Consider the following 24,350-nt stretch of genomic DNA (forward strand, 5'->3'; position numbering starts at 1 on the left):
ACCCACCGACACATAGCCAAAAATATTATATATGTGGGGAGAACAAGTATTTGATACACTGCCAATGGGAAAACCCATTGGCAGTGTATCAAATACTAATAATCGGCCCTAATAATGTTATCAGATTTATTGGGATGACATCATAATTCCTATTATCAGACCGAGAATTATCGTGCACCTCTAGGCTTAGTAAAACTACTCTAATAAGTATATTTTTCTCAAAAAGTTACTCAAGTAAATGTAACGGAGTAAATGTAATGCGGTACTACCCACCTCTGAGAATGGATAAAGAAAAATAAGGAAGTAGTATGTAAAAGATTGTTAATTGCCAGAACCATAATGTCTGGAAAATGTGTGTTAACAGTGAATTGGTCACCTCTTAGGCTGGTTATATGGATAAGGCCCACGGTTGGGGGTGACATAGGGTGAAACAATCAAGGTCGTGTGCTCCTCTTTCACATCATCATCATTTGCCTTCCTCTTTTTTCCTTTGTCGGTTTGGTTTGAGAGTTGAAACTTGATTCTATATTAAAGAGAAAAAAGAATAGGTGAGAAAACTTAATTTTTTGATTAAAAACAAACATTTCACATTCACCTGAAAGGTGGGACCTGCAGTTCAGGATTCTCCTCTGTGACCTTAATGGTAGAACCGGGGAAGCAGGATTTTAGGTGGTCCATGGACAAAAAGGTGTCATTAAAGTCCAACGTGGAGATCTGATTCGGCATTTTTGAGTAATGGGCGCTGCCTGGATCGCCGTAACCAAGGATGATGTCGTGAAGCCAGTCGGGGACGACACATTCGGTATTCATCAGGTTTCTGATGGTCTCCAGAACAGCCTAATGTTACAAGCATCCAGGAAAAAGACAGGTAATTGCAGAGGTTTTAGTTTTTTCAAGACAACATCCCACAGGAGGCTTTGATGGGACAGCGGGAACCATGTACATCTGTCAGTTTGGTTTTAATGAGCTTCAACGGCATGGTGCGTCAATCAGCCGGCTGGAAACATGTTTGCTTTTATCTGTGCTAAACATCAAAGATTCAAAAGAATGTTCCATGAATACCCATCAGGTCCCAACGCCTTGCGAAAAACATCTGTTATTCTTTTGGTGTGGGTAGGAAAAGGCAAATTTATGCGGCCCGCACTGCAAAATGGCAGATTTGACAAAGCCTCAGTTGAGTAGCTTTCAAACAAAAACAAGAGTTGTGGTTTGACGCACAAGTTCTAGCAGGGTTTAACTTTAATTGACCTACATAAAAACAATGAGACTTCGCCTCATCTTAACCTTAATAAGCCTTTATCTTTGTAGGCAGGGTTCCTAGGCTAAGCTTCCACTAAGAAAGGCCTTGGATGGGCCGTAATCTCAGCCATGCCCTGGCCCTAACCTTACAACTACCACACTTGAATGAATATAATAAGTGTCATAGAGAGGGAGAGGGGTGGGGATTGTTGACAAGCTCCAAACCTTGAAGTTATTTTCTTTCGGCTTGCGTCTCATGATGATGTTGAATGTCTCGTAGGGATCCTCTGTGCCAGCTTGAATGCTATTGGTCATGTCCTGCTGATACTGGTTGGGGTCCAGCCAGACACGGAATGTTCTAGAGTCGCCGCGAAGCTTGGGTTTCGGTTCGGGACCTGTAAAAAAAAAAAAAAAAAAAAATGTAACGATGGTAGGAAGTAACAAAAATTGAGGAAAGGGGTGCGGTTATTACAGCCCCATTCTTAGGTGTTACAATGCATTGAGTAGCAACTATGCCCACTTGTATTACCATCAATATCGAGTCGTTACTGTGCAGTGGAAAACGGGCATTACATCCTTGTGAGATGCAGTAGTTGTTACAACACAATTCTCCCTGGCCTGGCCTTCCAGCAGTGCCTTGCCTTTTTTAGGATGAGGAATGTAGATGCAGGGCCTGATAGGCAGCCGCGAGAGAGGCTGCAAGGTATACCGAGGGCAGCTCACTGACGGATGTCTGCGGAGATTCATGTGTGGCACACTGGGGCAGGCGGGGGGCCAAAGGAGAGTGACACTCGATCTAGTTGACCTCCTGTTGTGTGTCTGCCTGACTGCGTGTGCTTATGTGTGTGGCTATGGAATTTTCTAATCCTCATGGCAAAAACATAAAAACGTGCTGGTATCTAAGGAGTGTAAGTGACACCGTTGACATGGAGAATAACTCTGAGCAGCGAGGCCAGGATCTGAGTGAGAGCCTTGTGTTCATACAATTATTGCAGCATTAAATGTATACCACTGTGGGCTACTTTATATCCTCAGCAAGTAAGGCACAATCTCGTCAGGGCTGATAAAAGATAAAAAAGTATGATATTAACATGCAGCTTTGATTAGAGCAATTAGCAGGGTATTAATCTAACAATTTGTTAATTATTGTGGCAGTATAGAACTACATTCAGCCATGTAGATAAACAACAGGGGTGGAAAGTAACAAATTAAAATTTACTTTTGCTAATAATATATATATATATGTCTTTTAAATCACTCATTTTAAGTAGATTTTTTTGGAATTAATTTCCGGGTTCCTACAGGTTTCCTCAAGTTAAATTTAAGACTTTTTAAGACCATTTTTAAAAAATGTAATACCTATTTCACAGCCATATCGACAAAGAAAAACAAAATCAATGAATTTGTGTTCATTTATTTCTCGAAAGTGGAAATGTGGAATGTGTGCAGGATGTTAGAATGCAGCGTATTGAATAGGCCAATCATGCGACACCACCACAACCCAGACACAGACCACAGGCCAAGTAGAGGCGTTCTCGTTAGCATTAGCATTTAGCGTGGCGAGCGTCATCTTAAACTCTCGAGAAACTACAACACCTCTGCTTTCACGGTTGCTGTTGACATTAGTAGCTTGCTGGCAGGCTTTAGCTTCTGTCTCTTCAGGCTCGTGAGCAGCTGGCTGTCTTACACAAGCAGATTTAAAGATGCCTGCAATGGAGGGAGTTTGTTTCTTTCCTCTCATGGAGGTTACGCCCTTGGACGATTTAGCATTGGACTCTATCGCCTTCATGCCCATTGTACCCAGCAGAATCTTTTTTTTTTTTGCATACGATGCAAAACGCCTCGAACACACTGCTATCCACTGGTTTGAGTCAAAGGCAAAATAATTGTTTACTCAACCAAGCTTCGTTGAATTTACATTTCCCCATATTTCTAATAAGAAATGTATGGCTCGGTATTAAAAAAAAAAAAAAATCTGTGTACTGTAGAGCATGACATTTTGTCGGGACTCCTGTCATGACACGGGATTCCCGCGGCATTTGGGATTTTGACCCGGGGCTGCGTTGTGTTTTCAATGAATGGTTCCTCCGTCCCGTTTATTTATTAAGGATACGTTATCTAATGAAAAAGACAAATGACACTTTGAGGAGATATGAGACACAGAGAAGTGGCATACGTCATGAATTTTAAGGCCCAGATATGAAAATTTGATACTTTTTCAAGACTTTTCAAGGTATTCTTTCCAAATTCAAAAATTCAATGCTTTTAAGACTTTTTAGGACCCCGCGGGAACCCTGTAATTTATTCAATTACATTTAAAACGCCTCTGTTATAAAGTTTAAAAAAAAATTCTACTTATAATAATTTTTCATCTGTATGCTAGTACCGCTAGTAGTGCTAGTCCATCTGATTGGCTCTAGAAATTGCAGTGCCAGACAGCAAAACATACAGTAGTTGAAACACTATTATGTCAGGAGAGGTTTTACACATCGCTGACATATTGGATGGGCTTCCTCACTGTTAGATACAATGTAGAGGTAATAGTCAACATATGTTGCAATATAAATATACAGATACACTGTCTTCAAATAGCAATTGCAACCAGTTACGAGTTACGGTGTCTACCACTGGTGAAACAAATGCCATTGCTGCTACCAAAGACATCACGTTGCTAATTAACATGGCTAACATTGAGAGCAACACTCAATTTTTGCCCCCCCAAAAAAAGGTAGTTACTATTGTGCTCATAATAGAAGTAGTTTCTGTCATTTCTATTAATTTGCCATCCCCATTTATACATCTGTTCAAATATCAGATTTTTTTTTTTGCAAATAATGTGCAGTTTTCCTGCTGCGTGTGTATTATCATCATGAAGATGTTAATGTCCTTGTAGACTGTACAATTATATGCTCGTCTGTCAATGTTCATTCGAAATTGTTGGAACACATTTTGAAATAACTAAAATATGACTAAGACTAATAAAAGATTTCGTCCAAAAGACAAGACGAAAAATAAAAGGGCTGCCAAAAACAATACTGCTAGAACCTATGAAATTCAGCCCCTGAATTCAGCCAAATATTTGCATATTTAAAGGTGTCGACAAAAATGTTTACCTATTTGAGGTTGCTTAACGAGATGCACTTCGATTGTCTGCAATCATGCACTTCTTACCATCTTTGTAAGATGCAAATTATTATATTTCATGCACTAGATTTTGCAGTTGTACAGTATATTAGTACGGTAGTCAGTTTTTCTGAGGGAATCTCGGATCCATGCGGGCCCCAGTAGGTCTCCTGCGATATTTGTGGCGACTGTGGTATAATTCAATGGAAGATTCATCTGAAAAATCCACCTTTTGCCACAAAACAGTGAAGTTTGGTGGTGGCAAAATCATGGTCTGGGGTTACATCCAGTATGGGGGTGTGCTAGAGATCTGCAGGGTGGAAGGCAACATAAATAGTCTGAAATACCAACAAATCTTAGATGCCTCTTACATTCCTAACCATAAAAAGGGGAACATTCTGCAGCAGGATGGTGCGCCATCGCATACTTCAACCTCTACTTCAAAGTTCCTCAAGGCAAAGATCAAGATCCTCCCGGACTGGCCAGCCCAGTCACCAGACATGAACAGGAGGAAAGAGGAAGGATGGAAGACAAAACCTAAGAATGTTGATGAACTCTGGGAGGCATGCAAGACTGCTTTCTTTGATGTTCCTGATGACTTCATCAATAAATTGTATGAATCCTTGCCGAACAGCATGGATGCAGTCCTTCAAGCCCATGGAAGTCATACAAAAGACATTTGGATCTCACAGCACCACTACCTAATTCGCTTGTTATGTAACATATTTTTGTATTTGAAGTACATTTTTTGTTCAATTTTCACACTACTTTCTGTAGGCGACAAAACTTTTGTCTTGCCAAAATTTGACCTTTATGTCTTCATTAAATGATAAATCTTTTTTCAGCGAAACAAATATATTTTTGTACATTCAACATCATTTGGGAGGGTCTTAGCTTTCATATGAGCTATTTCTGAAACCAATTGAATAATTAAAAGTCAGGTTATTAGCAATTGTTTCTACAAAATGGATAAGCGACAAGACTTTTGTCAGGGATGGTGTGTGAGCAGAACAGTAAAGCACCATTTTAAAAAATATCATGTATTAAGCAAAACACTGGTGTAACCGATACAAATGGACCCCCTCCCTCATTTCTCACAAAGCGCACGGTTATCAATGTGACATGCCCTCGCCGCCCAGTTAGCCAGGCCATCACTTATCCCCACGGGGGGGTTGGATATCTGAAAGTTTAACCAAGTCAACGGAGCCTGGGCATGTTCCCACAGCCGGACGACTATTTGGGGAAAAACCTCTGCCCGCTGCATATTTAATTCACAGAGAAGAGCGAGGGCATACTAGGAATATGTGTGCTTACTAATAGGAAGCACAAAATAAACACCAATGGCTGCTGGCAATGTTCAGTGCGAGTGAAGAACAGCATTCGCCGGAGGGAAAAGCGATAAATATCATGTTACTGTTGCATATTTTACTTTCTAGGGAAGAGGCATAAAAATGAGTGAGTTAAATATTTCCTCTGGTGGATTTATATATAAAACAGAGGTAACAACCCAATACAAATGTTGTAATAATATCAAACACTATTACTAGTGTATTAGAAATGAAAGTAAAACTAGAGGTTAAAATTAAATTTAAGCAGAACTTTTGTCAACAAGTGCCATGCATAATGCGTCTATTAGAGGAATTGCCGTTTTAGGATTATAACAAGGAAGAATACAAAATTGAGTATGGGTGTGAGAAAATATTGAAATGGTGATATATCGTGATACTTTGTACCCCAAAAGGTTATCGATATGCGCCTGCCAAGAATCGAGATATCGTTTTAAAAAGGTGTCAATGTCTAAAAAACAAAATAAAAAGGAACAAACAAGTTGCTATCAAAATCTTCCACCATATTAGTGTATCAGTTAACTCTAAAGGCCGAGTTTTGCTTCCGCTTCAGACCTGAGCCGTCAACGAAGACCCGATTTACGACCCTGCGCCGTAGCATCTCTGGGTCCTTCTTTTTTTTCTGACTTCGCGTCGCGTCAACGCGTGTGACGTGGTGAAAATGGACTATGATTGGTCCGCTCAGACTGTTGTTTCCGGTTCAGCGCGAAATCACCGCCATTCTCAAAAATTATTTTTCTACACGCAAAAATGGACCAAGCTGACGAGAGTATCAACGAAGAGCAAGTACGACAACTTCTACAATTTTCAACAACACACGATACATCATCACTGATTGAGAGTGCCTCGGTGCTTTTATGATAACGTCAACATCAAGGCTTCCAACGCAGTTTGGGAAATTCCATAGATGCCACAAATCTGCTATGGCTTCCCACTGGCTGTTTGTAGGACACGGCAAACAAATCGTGCTGGAGGGCTTTGCAGACCTCGGACAAAACACTGGACGCAGTGCTCGACGCCAGTTTGAAGCTAGCCGCTACAGCTAACTGGTTTCCACCCGAGGCTAGAACTCTCTATGCGGCATCAAAAGTTGGACAGACAGCCTCAAAACAGTCTTCTGCGTCGCCTACGCCTCAACATTTGTACGATCAACATTTATTCAATGATGAGCTGAAGATCCACATTCAAGCGTTCCATCTTGCATTGTTTATTTTTTTCTCTGTTAAACTAGGCATGAGGAAGTCAACAAGTATGCCCCAAAACCATACAAACATAATGCCACACCCCTCTAGTAGCTTGGCGGTGAACTGCAGAGCAACGCGTCACCTGGACGGAGAACCATCGAATGTCAAATGACGCCGTAGTTGCTGCGCCGTCAACGCAACGCGGGAGTATAACTCAGGCTTAAGGCTGCATTGACGGTGCTCAGCGCCCAATCCATTTAGACTGGGAACATTCGTTCATTCGAAACCAGAGCATTCGCAGTCATTCTGTCTGATTTTCAGGGCATTTACAGGCCACTTGATGTTCATTTAAGGGCATTTATAGGTCATTTCCTGTTGAGTTTGAGTCACTGCCTATTTATTTGGGTGATTCCCAGGTCACTTCCTGTTCTGTAACTCAAAAGAAACAGGAAGTGACCCATAAAATACCCCAAAATCAACAGGAAGTCACTGAAAATCAACAGGTAAATGACCTTAAATGGCCCAAAATTACCTCATTGCCTGGTATTGGCTGCCACTGACGGCCATAGAAGTTCAATCCGTTTGAAGTGGGAGGGATGGCAGCAAACGGATTGGACGTCTACGAGTGATAAACTCATTCCAATTCACAGCAGAAGCTTGTTTTTCTGTTTATTAGTTGTTTGAAGAATATCCTAGAATGATTTCATGACCAATGTATCGATAACCGTGATATCACCATTAGTGCTGCAACGATTAATCAATTAACTCGATTTTGTTGCTTCGAGTATTCGTTTAATTAAAGTGGCATTGTAATGTTTATTTTGAAAGTGTTTGCATTTAGTTTCATTGATTAGGGTGCCCTCTGATCTGCCCCTTTTCACATGGCTGAATCCAACTGCTCCCTGTTAAGACCAACGTAAGCTAAGTTTTTGTTTGAGCTAATGTTTTTAATGCATTCATAATTTAGTTTATAGGCAGGGGTGCACATATTTTTTTTGCCCAGGTTCTCAGAGGAGGACCTGGAGATGTGACTTGGTCCTCATTGAGCTTGAAAGCCGACCCACCTGATGCGATAAAATTATGACAAGCTTTACTTAGAGCCAATTACCTTTGATTAATTATATAAACAATTAACGCTTGATTAACATCAACTGGCACAAAAAAAGTGCCATTACTTTGAAGTGAAATGTAAAGAAACATAAAAGCACTAATTCAAAATAAAGGGCATTCATATGCGGCTCCCACATTAACTCCAAGCCTTTGTAAAAGTGGGATGTCCTCCTCATAAGAGCTCATTGAACGTGCATGTTTAGCTTTGTGAAATGCGAGCAAAAACACGTTTGTCAGTGCATGGCGCTGTTCTTCAATAACTTTTTTCCGCCACTTGTCCATAGGGCGAGTGGGGTCCTATGTGACATCGATGGTTTGCTTAATTGCCACATGCTGTTTTTTTTCGTGCTATTCAAAGTTTAGATGGCTAAAATTCTTTGACCCTACATAAAATGCGCTGCTCTTATTAACGACATTGGGATTCTCCCGGCAAATGTTGCACCACATTTCCGTGCGAGCAACATTTGCTTCTAGCCATGGTACCTCCTGCAGCCACTTTTCAGCAAAAGTCCTTTTTTTCCCGGTAGCTCCAGTGACATCTCTGTCGTCTGTCTGTCTTTTGACGGGAGCAGGGGAACACGGAAATAATTACTCAGTCGGGCATGCCTCTTTGACATTTTGAGAAGTGATTTTCTCGTGTTCGCCGCAAATACAGTGGTCAGCCATCGGTACGCAAAAGCGTATGGAACCCGTTGAGGGCCAGCGCGTTTGTCTGCGTCCAGTGCGCATGCGCGCATGCGGACCACTTATGTGCACCCCTGTTTATAGGTATATTTAACCGTTTTTTTGTGGGAATATGTGTCTCAACCATTTGTTTAAGAGCATTGAAAAAAAATTTTTTTTTGTCTTTTGTTGTACATAGATCCTCATTTTTAATTTTCTTTTATACCGTTTGAGGCTCAGCTCAGGTATTTTAATTTTCCATGTTCCTTATCTGATTACTCGATTATTCGAACTAACTAGTCCATCGATTAATCGACTACTAAAATATTCGATAGCTGCAGCCCTAATCAACATATCGTCAGATCATCGTTATCGTGAGCTTTGTATCGCAAATCGTATCGTGAGGTACCAAGAGGTTCCCACTACTAAAATTGAGACACCAGCACAAGTGGGAGTCCACTGAAATCAATATTCAAGATGTCATTTTCACACTGCATTACTACAAAGGAAATTAGTCTGCAACATGTCCTTGTACTCTACTGCTTTGGTGTTGCTGTTTTAGTTGGATAAATTAGGCTCCTCTGTGAAGTTATACAACATTTCAATGCCCAGAACTTAATTGTTTTCCCTAAGGGAGAAAGTGAGGTGGTAATGTGTCCCGACTGGAAACAGGGTTATGCCCAGTTAGGGGCAATGCATTGATAGAAAGCATGGCCAGTACTTCAGGAAATACTGCATAAGATGAAAGAACATAATATTATGCAGCAATGATATTCAGTTTATTTTTTAAAGTCAAAAGAGAGGCACCTAATCAAGGGAAGCGTTTATTTTTCTTAAATGACTGACTAATTGGGGCATGGCGTCTATTTGCTAAAACATCATAAATAGAGCATGAGTTAAAAAGGAACCCTAACTGGTTCCCTGCTGAGTTTTTCTTCGTGTTCGCCTCTGTATGAACCTCCTGTCCTGTCTGTCACTCCGCCTCAGGAGATGAAGCTGTAACCGGTGCATCATGTTGTTTATTGGGTTGTCATGACTCCAAGAGTGACTGACGCCCTGTCACCGTTCCAGCGGCTGGTATCTCAAAGCGTAGCGGAACAAGACAGCCATCGCGTGAAGTCAGTGGAGATGACAGCTTGCCCGCGAGCGCTGTTCCCCTTTAGTTGTGGCCCAACTGGGAAGAAGAACTTGGCTCAGCTCAAAAGTGTCCCCCAGTAGTTTAATCAGACACTCCTCTGGGTTTTCATTGGCCACCTCTGAAGGTGCCTCTGAGGTTGTAAAATTCACAACGTGAGCAAAATCTGGAGAAAATAAGCCTCCCTTTCCTGTGATACCACAGTAAATCCCAAAAGACGATAGCACATCTCATAAGACATCATCACAATAAGAGTTTAGGATTAAACCTTGTCAAACGGTGATGGGTGGTGGTCTCATAAACACTTCAAAGCAGTAAGCGGCTGGCTTCGATGTCTGGCTGTCGTGGATGAATACAATGATTAAGGACTACGGGTTGCGCAGGTTGGGAGTTTTTTATTTATATGTGTGAAGTGCATTCGTTACGATGTCTGTGACAGTGAGGAAGCCCATTTACAATGGAAAACGACTTTCTTGAGATAATAGGGTTTCTACTAGCTGTTGCTGTCTCGTGCTGCAGTTATCAGACTAATTAAATGGACGCTCCGTAACTGCTGCAGAGGCAAAGTTATCTTATTTTCTCCCCTCTCTCACCCCTTTCATCTAATTTCCTTTTTTTCAGTTTTTTAGTTCGTCATAGAATTGTTTTAAAATGTACCGTATTGGCCCGAATATAAGCCAGTGTTTTTTGCATTGAAATAAGACTGAAAAAGAGGGTGTTGTCTTATATTCTCGGTCAAGACATTATAGACCCTACTCACCGACGTCTCAAAATGACGTCTCGCTGTATCCGGCCACCATATTGTCCGTCATTTTTTAGCCCTATTCTCAATGGTTTCAATTAGTCGTGCAACTTATAGAGCAATTCATGGAAGCCCCGGTGTTATCTGACGCTGTAAACTCATTGGATGCGTTGCATAAAAGGCGTTATGTGGAAAAGCTTCAGTTTATCCATTCGCCAGATCCATATTTGATGCCTAAATCGATGTTTTTCGACCCGCTGCCTGACATCTGCTACCCTGATATTTACAACTATCTTGTCCACACAAAATCAGCCTATTCTCACGAAAGTTTGAAAAACTTTTTTGAAGAGCTTGGAGGCTTATAAATACTTCGTTGCTGGTTGGGTGAAACAGGTCCTCGTCCACGAAAATTCGGCAGGAATCTATCTTGTGCTCGGGAAGGTGAGGTACGCAATTTTCAATTCAAAATCTTTTGTTCTTGCTAACATCAAGTCTAATGTATTTGATGTCATTTGTCAATGGAGCTAGTGCTTTTAATGTTTATATGGTTTAGCAATAGCACTCTCACTACATACATATATAATATGTAATAAATATGAAGTGCGATAGCACTACTCCAGATTGTCCCTAGTTGAATTTATTTTTTGGCTTTTGACCTCAATAGTGAAATTGTAAATTAATTGTATGACAACTGCCTTATAATTATATATTTTCAGGTAGTTCATTCACAACGTCTGAGTGTATGTTGTCGGCGATGAGCCTAGCAATGCTCTTAATTGTGGTTGTCAGCCCAAAACCCTCTAAATATGTATAAAATGCATCTTACCAGATATAAAATGACTACTACATAATCTGTGGTAATCGTTTGGAGCCCAGTTTTCTCGTCGAATTGTAGCAGCCCATCTCGCTCTCCTCTCCGGGTCTCTCGGAATCCGGTAGAACTTCAAGTCTCTCCGTCTATCTTCTCTGTTATTGCAACTGACCGCCACACACGCCTTCACCATTTTTATTTTTAATGTTAACGAGCAGAAAAACACGCCATAATAGGAGGACTTTACGTAGCGGTAATGCATCAACAGTGACAAGTGGACGGACAATATGGCGCGGGGGCGTGGTTGTGACGTCATGTGAGTAGGGTCTATACCCATTCACGACGCTAGATGGCGCCAGATATCATTGAAGCGATGTTCTATCACGATAGATCTCAGCTACTCTCCCCATTCACGACTCTAGATGCCGTCAGATATCACTGAAGCAATGTTCTGTCATGACAGATCTCAGCTACTCTCGTTTAACCAGTTTGCATTATTTTATTGGAATGTTTTTCCTTATTCAGATTTGTTTCAAGACTACAGTTCCAGTTAGACTTCACTTTGATGGTTAATGCAGTTATTGCAAATTTGTTGTTTTATCAAAATAGATTGGTTTATTTACATTTCAAAAACCAGTAGCCATTCATTTACGAATGTGATTGCACTTTAGTTTACATATTTAAATGTTCAGATATTAAGATTTGAATGAGGCAAAGTAACATGCTTTTCCTCTCAAATATATTGTTATAATCATTTGTTTCGGATTTACTGGAATTATTTTCTGTATAAAAATCAATTTGGTGTTCAAAAAGTCTTTTTTCAAACTTGAGTCTTGAAAAAGAGGGGGTCGTCTTATAATCAGGGCCGTCTCATATTCGGGCCAATACGGTAATTGAGTGTATGATTTCCAACAAAATTTATTTGATTTATTTTATCTTAAAGGTACATCAGTTTAGGTCGATTTTGGCGACGCAGGTGGACAAAAGCGATAGTGTTTTGCCTTAATGAAGACCAGCGCACAGTGTTGTAAAATCCCGATCGCCTGCAGATGGGTTAAACCATATTTCCATTTCGAGCAGTGAATCCAGTTGTTGCTCAACAACAGCATATGACAATGTTGAATGTCAGAAACGTTCGATTTTGTACTGTATTTGCCCACCGGCCCTCCAAGACCCCACAACCCCCCACCCGAACTCGTCAGCGTTGACGAGTTCAGTTGAGGGGGGGTCACATCAGCAGGTGAAACCCGGGTCAATGTTTATTCTTGAGTGTTCTTTTATCTTGTTAGCCTCCCTTTTTATTTATTTTTTTCCTAATCGGACAAAACTTTTTTTGCACGAAAGCTTTCGTATCGACTTCCTTTTTTATAACGAATGGGGAAAGAGGGAAGTGATGTATGCCGTAAAGCAGTCAGCACATTTGTAGTTTTTTGTGTGTGTCAGGGTTAAAAGTTATTTAAAGTTATTTAGTGCCAATGAAAGCGATACAGACCCCCTCAAGATATAAAAGAAGTGTCATTCAACTAGTTGTCAGTCAACATATCACAAATTTTATGAAATTATAAAGGTTGAAAAGTTACCTAGCGTTGCTTTAAAGAGTGAAATCTATTGACATTCAAAATGTCTGCGATGAGAAAACAAGACCTATGTCGTCATTTTGTGGATCCCAAATATCCAAGTTACTCAACGAAGTTTAGCTATGGTTTCTAGAGAAGCTTGTGAAGAGGACAGCAGATATTGGCCTTATTTCAAATTTTAAACTGGTGATTTAACATAAGGTTTGAGTGCTGTTGAGTTGATATGCCTGTACAATGATATGTGATACCTTGGCGTGGTGGGACAACCTGACTCATGGATGAACTTAATACTAATTATATGACTTTGGAAGCAAGCACTGCTGACGTGGTTGGTAACTTTCAACTCATACAAAGCATCCATAGACAAATGAAATTGACTCTCACTTGTAAATGTGAGCGTGACACATTCTTCAAGGTTAGCAAATCCACAATCAACCTCTGCGGATAAATTAAATGAATTGTATAAGGTGGAAGGGGGTGCACGGGGGCAGGGCCCGAAGTTCTCGGGCATTTGTCGCCGTCGACCTCAGGTTAATGCGATGTTAATGTGAACAGGTCAGGTATTACGGTGGTTGTCGCCATGACAACGCCACTTGTGACCCTCTCCCAAGGATCAGCTGCTCGGAATGATTGCATTGATGGGAAGGATGGATATTACGTGTCATTCTCTGTGTTAGTGGGTGTGTATGTGTACACTTATGAGTCGAACCTTCCTCGATGACACGCCCCCGGTCATCCAGCATGCCCTGCACTTCGCAGCCCCGCACGTACACCAGGCCAGTCTGCTCCACGAAGGCTTGGCGCCGGTCAAATCGCGTGCCGTAGGCCAAGTTGGGCCGCACCGTGATCAGAAAGCAAACGTCGTGCTTACGCAGCCCTGCGAAGAAGAGAGAGAGAGCATTTGAGAGTCAGATAAGACAGAAAGGTGTATAGGGGCAGATCAGTGGCGTGGTGGGGGTAGGCGTCGGGAAAAGAGGGAGAAACTGCCATGTCAGCGTGCACCTGATCTTTAAAACATGAACTCCTAATTATAGAAGCAGGGGACAGGATAGGAAGTGATACCGTAGGCTTCATTTAAATGTAAGGAAATAGAATTATTAAAGAATCACATTTTAAAAGGTCCCAGTGCAAGAGATTTGAATATTAAAAGTTCTGCTACGGTGGCGTGGAAGTTTGACGGCCGAACATCCTTTTTTTTGTGGGCGGAAATTTGTAGCGAAGAACCATATTTGTAACTTATGACAGTATTTTTTTTCAGTGCCATTGAAGATGGTAAACGCCCACTCATATGGCTCTCTTCATTCTTCTGCAGAGAATTTCAATTTGTTACTAGTTGACAACCAATCTATTTGAAGTGGGAGGGCTGATTGCGAATAAACATTCGTTCAAGTCAATGGACACTGTAAGCCTCACTATTAGTGGGGCAAATAAGCAGTGATGTTTTGGGGCTGTCGTTGGGCAACACGGACTTTCAACTCCTTCCACAGATTTTCTATGGGGTTGAGATCTGGAGACTGGCTAAGCAACTCAAGGACCTTGAAATGCTTCTTACGAAGCCACTCCTTTGTTGCCCTGGCTGTGTGTTTGGGATCATTGTCATGCTGAAAGACCCAGCCATGTCTCATCTTCAATGCCCTTGCTGATGGAAGGATATTTTCACTCAAAATCTCTCGATACATGTTACTGATAGTAGCCTTTGTTACTGTGGTCCCAGCTCTATGTAGGTCATTCACTGGGTCCCCCCATGTGGTTCTGGGATTTTTGCTCACCGTTCTTGTTATCATTTTGACGCCCACGGTGAGATGTTGCATGGAGCCCCAGATCGAGGGAGATTAACAGTGGTCTTGTATGTCTTCCATTTTCTAATAATTGCTCCCACATAGAGGTGTGCAAAATTTCCGATTCTTAGATTATTCGCGATTCGGCCGTGGAAGATTAGAGAACGATTCACAAACATCCAAATTCCGATTATTGAAATATGCGAAGTAAAGCAGACACTCAGCGCGCCGCGCGGTCTTCAGGACGGAACGGAGCGAGAGTAGCTAAACATCATGCTTCCCATTACCCGGCCCCTCGGGTAATGCCAATGCTCAACTCACGGCTCTAGCTCAACTCATGCAACGAGATAAAAAAACACAACAACATACCTGACTGCTGCCGAAAAGCTGCTACAAGTACATCCATATAATGTTACGGTGGATATCATTTATATAGGACTAGATGCAATATAGATTTGGTAGTGTTAGCAGCACATCTACAAAAAGCTAGATGCGGGCGTTATAAACGGCCGCCATCTTAAAGCAGTACACTTCCCTGCAAGGCTGTTGTAGCTAACCTTCCAAGCAAACCTAATTAACTTTTTATCTAAAATACTCCTAAATCGGTAAAATATTGACTTGAATCTATCTTTAAAAGAGTTTTAAAACTTTCACATGTCGAAAGTAGACAAAAGGGAAATCATGGAATAAGGGGAGCAATTTTAACAAATTTAACGGTTGATTCACAACATTAAATTAATTGAATGTAGTTTAAAGCTGCTGATACAGAATGGGGACTGGAGTTTTTTATTTAATGTTATTTTTGTATATTTGTTTACTGCTATATGTTAACTTGATACTGAAATAGTAGTGTGGTTTAGCCTGAGAGTATTTTTGAACAATTTTGGAACTAATGTACAAAACATTAAACAAAAAACAAAAAACAAAAAACAAAACAAAAACAAAAACAAAAACAAAAAAAAAACAAAAAAAAAGGAGGGGGGTGCATCAATAATCGTTTTATAATCGAATCGGAGCCTCTGAATCGTAATCGTAATCGAATCGTTAGGTGCCCAGAGATTCCTAGCTCTACTCCCACAGTTGATTTCTTTACACAAAGTGTTTTACCTATTGTAGATTCAGTCTTCCCAGACTGGTGCAGGTCTACAATTTTGTCTCTGGTGTCCTTCGACAGCTCTTTAGTCTTGGCCATAGTGGAGTTTGGAGTGTGGCTGACTGAGTTTGTGGACAGGTGTCTTTTATACTGATAATGAGTTAAAACAGGTGCTATTAATACAGGTAACGAGTGGAGCCTCGTTAGACCTTGTTAGAAGAAGTTAGACCTCTTTGACAGCCAAAAATCTTGCTTGTAGGGATGGGAATTGATACGATTTTTACGATTCCGATTCCATTCGCGATATTGCTTAACGATTCGATTCTTTATCGATTCTCTTATCGATTCTAATTTCGGGAAAAAGAAGAACAAACATTTTGATTGGCATCAAGTTTGTTTAATCAGAAGTCAAAACCTTACAAACTCACAACGAGGTCAAAAGAGGCCCAAAGCCTCAATGTTAACTGTGGCAATAAGTTTTACTGAAACATGTTTCTAATAGAAATAAAAAATATTGGTATATTTTGGCATATAGGTCGTTGTTCTGCCTTTGGCAATGTCCCCAAACTTTTTCCTGTGAGGGCCACATAACTTTTCCCTTCTCTGATGAGAGGCCGGGGTCAATTTGTAACAGAAAAAGTGTGACGATTGCAGGAGTGCGTAAATGTAAAAAAATTATTGTTTTTCAGAAAGCCACAATCAAATAACCCTCTGTGGATTCTACACGGAGCAAAAGTAAATTAAAAAAAAAATTAATATAATATAATAATAATAAATAATAATAGCACTATTAATTAAATAGATAATAACCAAATAACCCTCTCTGAGTTATTCACTGAAAAAGGCCAGGAAATAAATAACACTACTGAGGGGAAAAAAAAACCCCAAAAAAATTCAAAATGCTTTCTGGAATTGTTCAGGGGGCCGGACCAAATATGGAGCCGCGGGCCATAGTTTGGGGACCCCTGTTTTTATTTACCAGTATATTGAAATGCATGCCTTTTAGTTTTTATGGTGCTTTCACGCTCAGGTGGTGGCGCCCTTGCGCTTCCTCACGCGAAGAAGAACGCGCTCACGTGAAGAAGAGCGCGCTTACACCGAAGAAGAAATGCGCATCCAAGCGAGTGAGCAAGTTAGTGAGAAAGGGAAACACTGCCACGAGCCTAGGTTCTTTGTTAATGTTTGTAAAATATCTACAGAGCCAACGCCTGTATGTATCATCTTCTGTGTTGTTGTTGTGTGTTTCCACTCGCGATCAGACACTTAAATCCAGTTGTGTAGTGGTTTAAACGATGTGCTAATGCTAGCGAACGCATGCTAACTGTTTGTTATTACTGTTAGCAACTAATCATCGCTGATTTACGTTGATGCAAACCTGTTTGTTATTGGGGACGAAATTGATTTGTTTCATTTCTATTTTTAGATTCAAGTGATGGTTGAATAAAGTCAGCAAATTATACCAACGTCTTCTGCATCGTCATTTGGGAGTTTAGCTAGCTGTATAGCCAGGACTGAGCCTTAGCGTCTCGGTGAGGACGCGAAGTGAAGTCACACTTTCGAGCGTTCGAACCTACGTGCTGTCATTGTTATGTTTACGGCGGCAATGCTCAGGCTAAACTATCGTAACCTTTCATTTTCACCCTTTTTCCTGGTGAAGTGTAGCCAAACTTTGGAGCGAGTGGTTCTTGGCGCCATGCTAGTTTGATGCGTCTGGACAACAAGACACGTCACGACGCAATATGCGTCTTTAGGGATCGTTAAAGGGATCGTTAAGGCTTTTTCATTATGATGTCGAGGCCTCGAAACACTCAGAACCGGTTCCGAATTGGAATCGGATTTCGATTCCCATCCCTACTTGCTCGTGTGTAGGTGACCAAATACTTATGTTCAGCTCTAATTTGAAAATGAATTCTTTAAAAATCAAACAATGTGATTTTCAGTTTTTTTCCACATTCTGTCTCTCATGGTTGAGGTTTACCCATGTTGACAATTACAGGCCCCTCTAATCTTTTCAAGTAGGAGAACTTGCACAATTGGTGGTTGACTAAATACTTATTTGCCCCACTGTAAGTACGAATTACTATGTCTAAAATGACATTTTTAAAATGTACACTGCTATATCAAAAGACAATGAGTAAAAAAATAACCATTAAAAGTCATTTCCTACTCCTTAAAGGTATAATATAGAGTTTGTCACTTTTTACTTACGACTGCCACCTCCGGCCGAAAGCGTAACTGCAGCCAGTGTTAAGCTCATGCATGTCGCGCATTCTTGTACAAGTACAAACATAAAGCAACAAGAATTTGGCCCATCAAATCAGCGCCAGAAACCTAAAAACAGCAAACGTGATTGTTTACTGTTAGTTGCAAGTCTTAACTGGGTTAGAAAAGTGTTTTTGCCCAACGGAGACGTGTGGATGTGCACAGGCGCGCGTTCGCCCGGAGTGTTAGACCCAAACATTCGCTATTGTAGGGGAGAAAAAGGGGTTTTTGGTTAAAGTTAACATTTCTGTGTACTCATCAGGTCTATGGTGGCGCATGCTTGGAGGAGATTTTTTTTTAAAATTAACATAAAAAATTCTGTGTAGTACCTTGAAGGTAAAAATACTTTATTATCAACCTCCGAAACGGAAACCCCTGGAGTCAGGCCACAGCATCAGATACAAATGACACTTTATTTGAACAGAATTTATAAGACCTGTGTAAATACTTCTGTCTTGTGAAATATGCACCAAATATTAGAAATAAATCTGAAACAGCTGCAGCACAATTCTATCCCACTGCAAACAACAACGTTACTATACGACTGACAGTTAGTCAGTCAGAAGCTTGGAAGCTAAAATGTTGTGTTATGTTCACATGGTGAGCATGTAAACAGTTAAGGTAAATTTAACCGTTACCTTCCCACTCTTGCTTGATGTGATCCTGCACATCTAGGTGAACGGTGACGTCAGCCCGCACGCGTGCAGGCCAGCTATCACCGATGTTGGGCTTGGCCACCTCCACGATGGTGAAGGCGGTGATGGTCTGGGCCATCCTGGCCCAGCCGCCAAATACCACGCCGCCATATTCGGACTGCCTGTGAGTGTGTGTGTTGAAGGACAGATAGAAAGAAGGGAGAGGTGTGACAAGTGCCGCGGGCCGCTGTCAAGCTTGAAATGAGTTGGATTTGGGGCAGCGACAGACAGCACTGCTGCTGAGTTGTTTACTTTCTGCTGGAACAACAAGTAAAAAGTTGCGACACCACTTGACATAATGGGAACACTTAATATGTTAAGCAATGGGTTTCCAAATGTGCCATAGCGACTTGTCATAGTCTTTGAATTAAATATAATCAATGTGCCGTGCTTTTGCACCATGAGAGGGCTCTTCAGTCATAAAACTTAAAAAGGATTTAAGTGTCCTCTTGTTCAGTTACAAATGGCCTTGACATTGACGTGAGCCTTAGTTAAGCAATCACGGTATTAAATAATTGGTTGCTACTTCACAGATTTCTCCCTTGATAAATGAGGGATTAGTGCACAGACTTTGGTAGCGACATACAGTGGGGCAAATAAGTCTTTAGTCAACCACCAATTGTGCATGTTCTCCTACTTGAAAAGATTAGAGAGGCCTGTAATTGTCAACATGGGTAAACCTCAACCATGAGAGACACAATGTGGGAAAAAAAACAGAAAATCACATTGTTTGATTTTTAAAGAATTTATTTCCAAATTAGAGTGGAAAATAAGTATTTGGTCACCTGCAAACAAGCAAGATTTCTGGCTGTCAAAGAGGTCTACCTTCTTCTAACAAGGTCTAACGAGGCCTAACAAGGCTCCACTCGTTACCTGTATTAATGGCACCTGTTTTAACTCACCTCCGTGACCCTCGTGAGGAAAAAGCGGCATGGAGAATGAATGAATGAATGAATGTTTTAACTCAATATCGGTATAAAAGACACCTGTCCACAACCTCAGTCAATCACACTCCAAACTCCACTATGGCCAAGACCAAAGAGCTGTCGAAGGACACCAGAGACAAAATTGCAGACCTGCACTAGGCTGGGAAGACTGAATCTGCATTAGGTAAAACGTTTGGTGTAAAGAAATCAACTGTGGGAGCAATTATTAGAAAATTAGAAAATTAATAGACGTGTACTTTCTTCAGCAGGGGGACACGTCTGGCAGTGCAGGATTTCAGTCCCTGGCGGTGCATTGTGTTACTGATAGTAGCCTTTGTTACTGTGGTCCCAGCTCTCTTTAGGTCATTCACAAGGTCCCCCTGTGTGGTTCTGGGATTTTTGCTCACCGTTCTTGTTATCATTTTGACGCCACGGGGTGAGATCTTGCGTGGAGCCCCAGTTCGAGGGAGATTATCAGTGGTCTTGTATGTCTTCCATTTTCTAATAATTGTTCCCACAGTTGATTTCTTTACACCAAGCGAAGAGTGAAGAGTTACAGAAAACGTTTGGCCTCCGTTATTGCCAACAAAGGGTACATAACAAAGTATTGAGATGAACTTTTGGTATTGACCAAATACTTATTCTCCACCATATTTTGCAAATAAATTCTTTAAAAATCAAACAATGTGATTTTCGGGGTGTCTTTTTCTTTCACATTCTGTCTCTCATGGTTGAGGTTTACCCATGTTGACAATTACAGGCCTCTCTAATATTTTCAAGTGGGAGAACTTGCACAATTAGTGGTTGACTAAATATTTTTTTGCCCCACTGTATGGAAATTTGGTGTTGCTGTTACCTATTATGTCCATTTGTGTTAGCCTGTTATATTTATGCTAATATTACAGCTAATACTATTAATGAGCATCATGTAAAGGTGGTTTGTTTGTGATGAACAACAACCAATAAATAAAGAAATGTATGTAACATGGATTAATGATTGTGTCAAAGTTAGATGCATGGTGTTATAAGGCACAATAAATCAATCAGTCCAAAGGGAGTACCAGTCTAAGTACTTTGCTGCTATATTAGTCACATGTACGCATTTTTGGATGGTGTCAGTAATCCATGTCAGGGTTCGATTGCTCTGCCCCAATGAATAGGGGGTTTAATTAAAATGTTCCCTGTTGCAGATAGTAGACAACCTACCAGGGTTTCATGCGCCAAACCACGTCTTCTATGTCTTGTCTGATCTCGTAAGTGGATTCGAGGCGAAACAAGTTGAAGTTCCTCAGTAGGTAGTCGTGAAGGGTCAAAAACTGGAGGTTGAGCTTGGGGAGCGCAAGGCAGCCTGAAAAAGAAGAGACATGAGTATACAAAAGCTAAAACTAATATGGGATACTAAGTAGGGAAAGAGAACTGCAATGAGTCAAGATAAAGAATCACTCTGCAAGCCTCAGATATCTATATTTGCGTTGTTTTTTCATCAATGATGACGATAACGAAAATATTTTATTGACGACCACTTTTTTTCATGACAATGACGAGACTTTAACGAGCTATAAGCGTGTCTTAGGACACTAAAACATATCGAGATAAATGCCAGTTTTCATCTGACGAAACGAAAATGGTTAGGGTTTCCGTCATATGTTCACAATGTGTGACATTTTCTTATTGTATGTGTAGTTAGTCAGCCTTCATCGAAGCAGTGTTTGGTTTTGACCTCGCCAGGCTCGCTTGTTTTAAAACACGCGGTAAGATTTGTTTTCTTATATTTGCGAGAGAGATAATGCAATGTTGCTTTAGCTTTTAACAGTCCATGTTGAGTCATCATCACACACAAAATGCAACTCGTAGTGTTTACGATAGTGCTTGAGTTAGTATTAGAATCAACTTTAGCGTGGCGAGCATTCTCTTAAACTCTTGGGCAACTTTTTAATTTAACATATAATTCATGGCGTCCAACTAGGTATAATTTAAAATAACGTAGGCCTACTGTTTTCCTCCTGAATGTGTCTTATCATCAAGAAGTTAGTGTTGGCGTTGTTGTCTGCAATATGTGCTCGTCCGTCAATGTTCATTCGATATTGCTGGAAGCTTTTGTTTATTTATTTTTGGACTAAAACTGATGAATTTCACGGACGAAAACATTTTGAGTAATCGTGGACTAAAACTACACGAAATTTGGCTGAGATTTCCTCAACGAAAACGAGATGAACACATCGTGAAATGACTAAAATATGACTAAGACTAATAGTTATTTTCGTCGAAAAGACTATAGACGAAAATTAAAAGAGCTGCTAAAAACCACACAGTATATTTTAGGGGTGTAACGGTACACAAAAATCTCGGTTCAGTACGTACCTCGGTTTTGAGGTCACGGTTCGGTTCATTTTCGGTACACTAATAAAACAAAATGCAAAATATAAATGTGCTAGTTGTTTATTACACACTTTTGTGCTTTCAACAATAGGAACATTAGCCTATACAAAGCTAGAATTCTGCTCAAAAAGTAGCGGGTATTTAAAGATAATAATCCAACAACAATTTCCCTTTCAGACCCCGCGTATTGGTCAGCTTTCTTTCTGAAAGAAAGAAGAAAAAAGAAGTCCTTTGCTAAAGAGAAAAGTAATCCCAATGACAAAGATTTTAACATGTATTTTGCAAATGAAATGCCTTAATTAATCATTTTTTTTTCTTATGAATGGTTTTCAAAACCTTTATTGGTGGATTTTCTCAAGTTAAAGCGCCACACAGAAATTAATCAATTTAATTGTGTAAGCAGCATCTGTGTATTATTCTTATTATTTAATTACAGGTGTTTTAGCTCATTTCAATTCATTTTATTTGAATGGGTTATTATTTATTTTATTATATGTTTATATTTTACAAATGTGATGTAGTATTCATTTATATTATATATAAAATAAAGTATATTTTATGTTGTTTGACTTTAGTTCCCATGTGAATATTAGTTCCTACTTGTTTTGTGGTGGTAAGAGGGTTTTGTATTGAACACGGGGCCCTGTTGGTTATTATTATAGCAGAGAAGACAGCAGTAAATCAACAAAGACAAGTCAACTGCGCCCCGATCTACCACTCAAGAGATCTGATGGATTCAAAAAGTGGGTTATGATTGCATATTAGTTTGAAAATCAACCGGACCCACCGTATTTTTACACGAGTGACTTCCGGTCTGCCCGATCCTAGCTAGTAGTATTGATGCAGGAGGGCCACGTCTCGCATCAAATAATAAACTCTGCCGTTATTTTCGCATGTGTCGCGTTGAGCCGCTTCTGGGACGCGTCTAACATGCAGCCGCACTGCGACTGGTGTGCATTGGCTGATTGATTTTAACGCCCGCGTTTCACTGCGTTCTCGCGGCGGCCACGTTGTCGCGTCGTTGACGTTTCTGGGTTATATACTGTCCTACCGTCTTGGTCCTCATTATAGTAGAGAAAACGGAGTAAATATAATCTACACAAAGAAACTGTAACCCGATCGACTCACAGCCTCGAAAAGTGAGGGTTACATTACGTCAGAAACTCGTTCGGTACGCCTCCGTTCAGAAACGGTTCGATACAAATACATGTACCGTTAAACCCTTGGTATATTTGCATACCTTCACCAGAGAAGTACTCCGTTGGGACAATGTTCTCATCCCAGATTATCTTTTCGGTCGGATAAAGGGGCATCTGGTTCAGCTGCTCAATCTGAGAGATTCTGCGCTCATGACGGGACACCTGAAACAGGTTAAACATGTAAGCGGATGTTGGCTGTCATCATAATTCCCAAAGGGCCAAGTATTACAGAACACTACAGCCTCTTCTTTGCCTTGATAAAACCTGGAGGAGGTGGATAGTATAAAGAGCAACCATAGCAAGTAATTTTTATTTTTACTTGAGGTAGCAGTAAGTCACTAAAACCGTGAATTATATTTGTCAACGAATGTAGCAGATGCGTGACTGTCAATAAGTAACATACTTGATATTGTGTGTAAAATATTTGATAACAACTGGTGGAAATGATTAACTATTCCCAAAATCTAAAATTGTACTGTGGCCAAAAGTAGAACCTGCGTCTACATTGTCTTAGTAACTGGACTGTACTGCAATGGTATAAATGTTGAAATTCAATGGAACCGAATTAGAAACCAAGTACTAGATGTGTTGACATAAATGTAGGTTGTACTTGCCAGGAGCTCAAGAAGAACCTTTTTGTCATGGGTGGTGTCTTGGTCCTTGGGCAGCTCAGGTAACAGACACAAGTAAGATGCCACCCGGTGTAGCATATTAGGACTGCAGAAAATGATGATGGGGTTGATTAAAAAATTTGTCAGTTGTCAGTAATGTGCTTTTGTAAATGTTGCTTTCAAACTGTTTTTTATCAAATGAAAAAAATCAAGACGTCATTTCTCTTGGATCGAGGAATGCAAAATGTAAACAATACCACCAAATAAAAAAAATATTCATTTAATAGTGCATCTTCACATCTGTTCATTGAAGGGGAAAGCCTGTCACTCGGGACCAAGACGAACTATCCTTGCTCATACTGTAATGGTTGATGTTAACATTAGCTCTGGTGTCTGACCATGGCCAAACATGTTTTGCATTAAGTCCATGGCCAAGAGCTTGAAATGCCGTAGTGTCAATCTAAAGCTGCTTTTACA

At 40.5% G+C, this 24,350-nt stretch overlaps 1 protein-coding gene across 2 annotated transcripts in view; it reads right to left on the bottom strand.

Annotated features, from left to right (window-relative positions):
- Window positions 1-24,350, bottom strand: part of aqr (aquarius intron-binding spliceosomal factor) — a 145,165-nt gene that overhangs the window by 86,865 nt on the left and 33,950 nt on the right. For both annotated transcript variants that reach the window (XM_057859735.1, XM_057859734.1), the window contains exons 15-22: window positions 23,877-23,979; window positions 23,304-23,424; window positions 20,891-21,032; window positions 18,702-18,880; window positions 13,640-13,807; window positions 1,465-1,634; window positions 596-837; window positions 377-523 (exon numbers count right to left, since the gene is read on the bottom strand). In XM_057859735.1, coding sequence (XP_057715718.1) covers window positions 377-523; window positions 596-837; window positions 1,465-1,634; window positions 13,640-13,807; window positions 18,702-18,880; window positions 20,891-21,032; window positions 23,304-23,424; window positions 23,877-23,979 — 1,272 coding nt within the window. The remainder of the gene's footprint in view (window positions 1-376; window positions 524-595; window positions 838-1,464; window positions 1,635-13,639; window positions 13,808-18,701; window positions 18,881-20,890; window positions 21,033-23,303; window positions 23,425-23,876; window positions 23,980-24,350) is intronic.

This window comes from Corythoichthys intestinalis, chromosome 15 (assembly GCF_030265065.1).
Source record: "Corythoichthys intestinalis isolate RoL2023-P3 chromosome 15, ASM3026506v1, whole genome shotgun sequence".
Lineage (NCBI taxonomy): Eukaryota > Metazoa > Chordata > Actinopteri > Syngnathiformes > Syngnathidae > Corythoichthys > Corythoichthys intestinalis.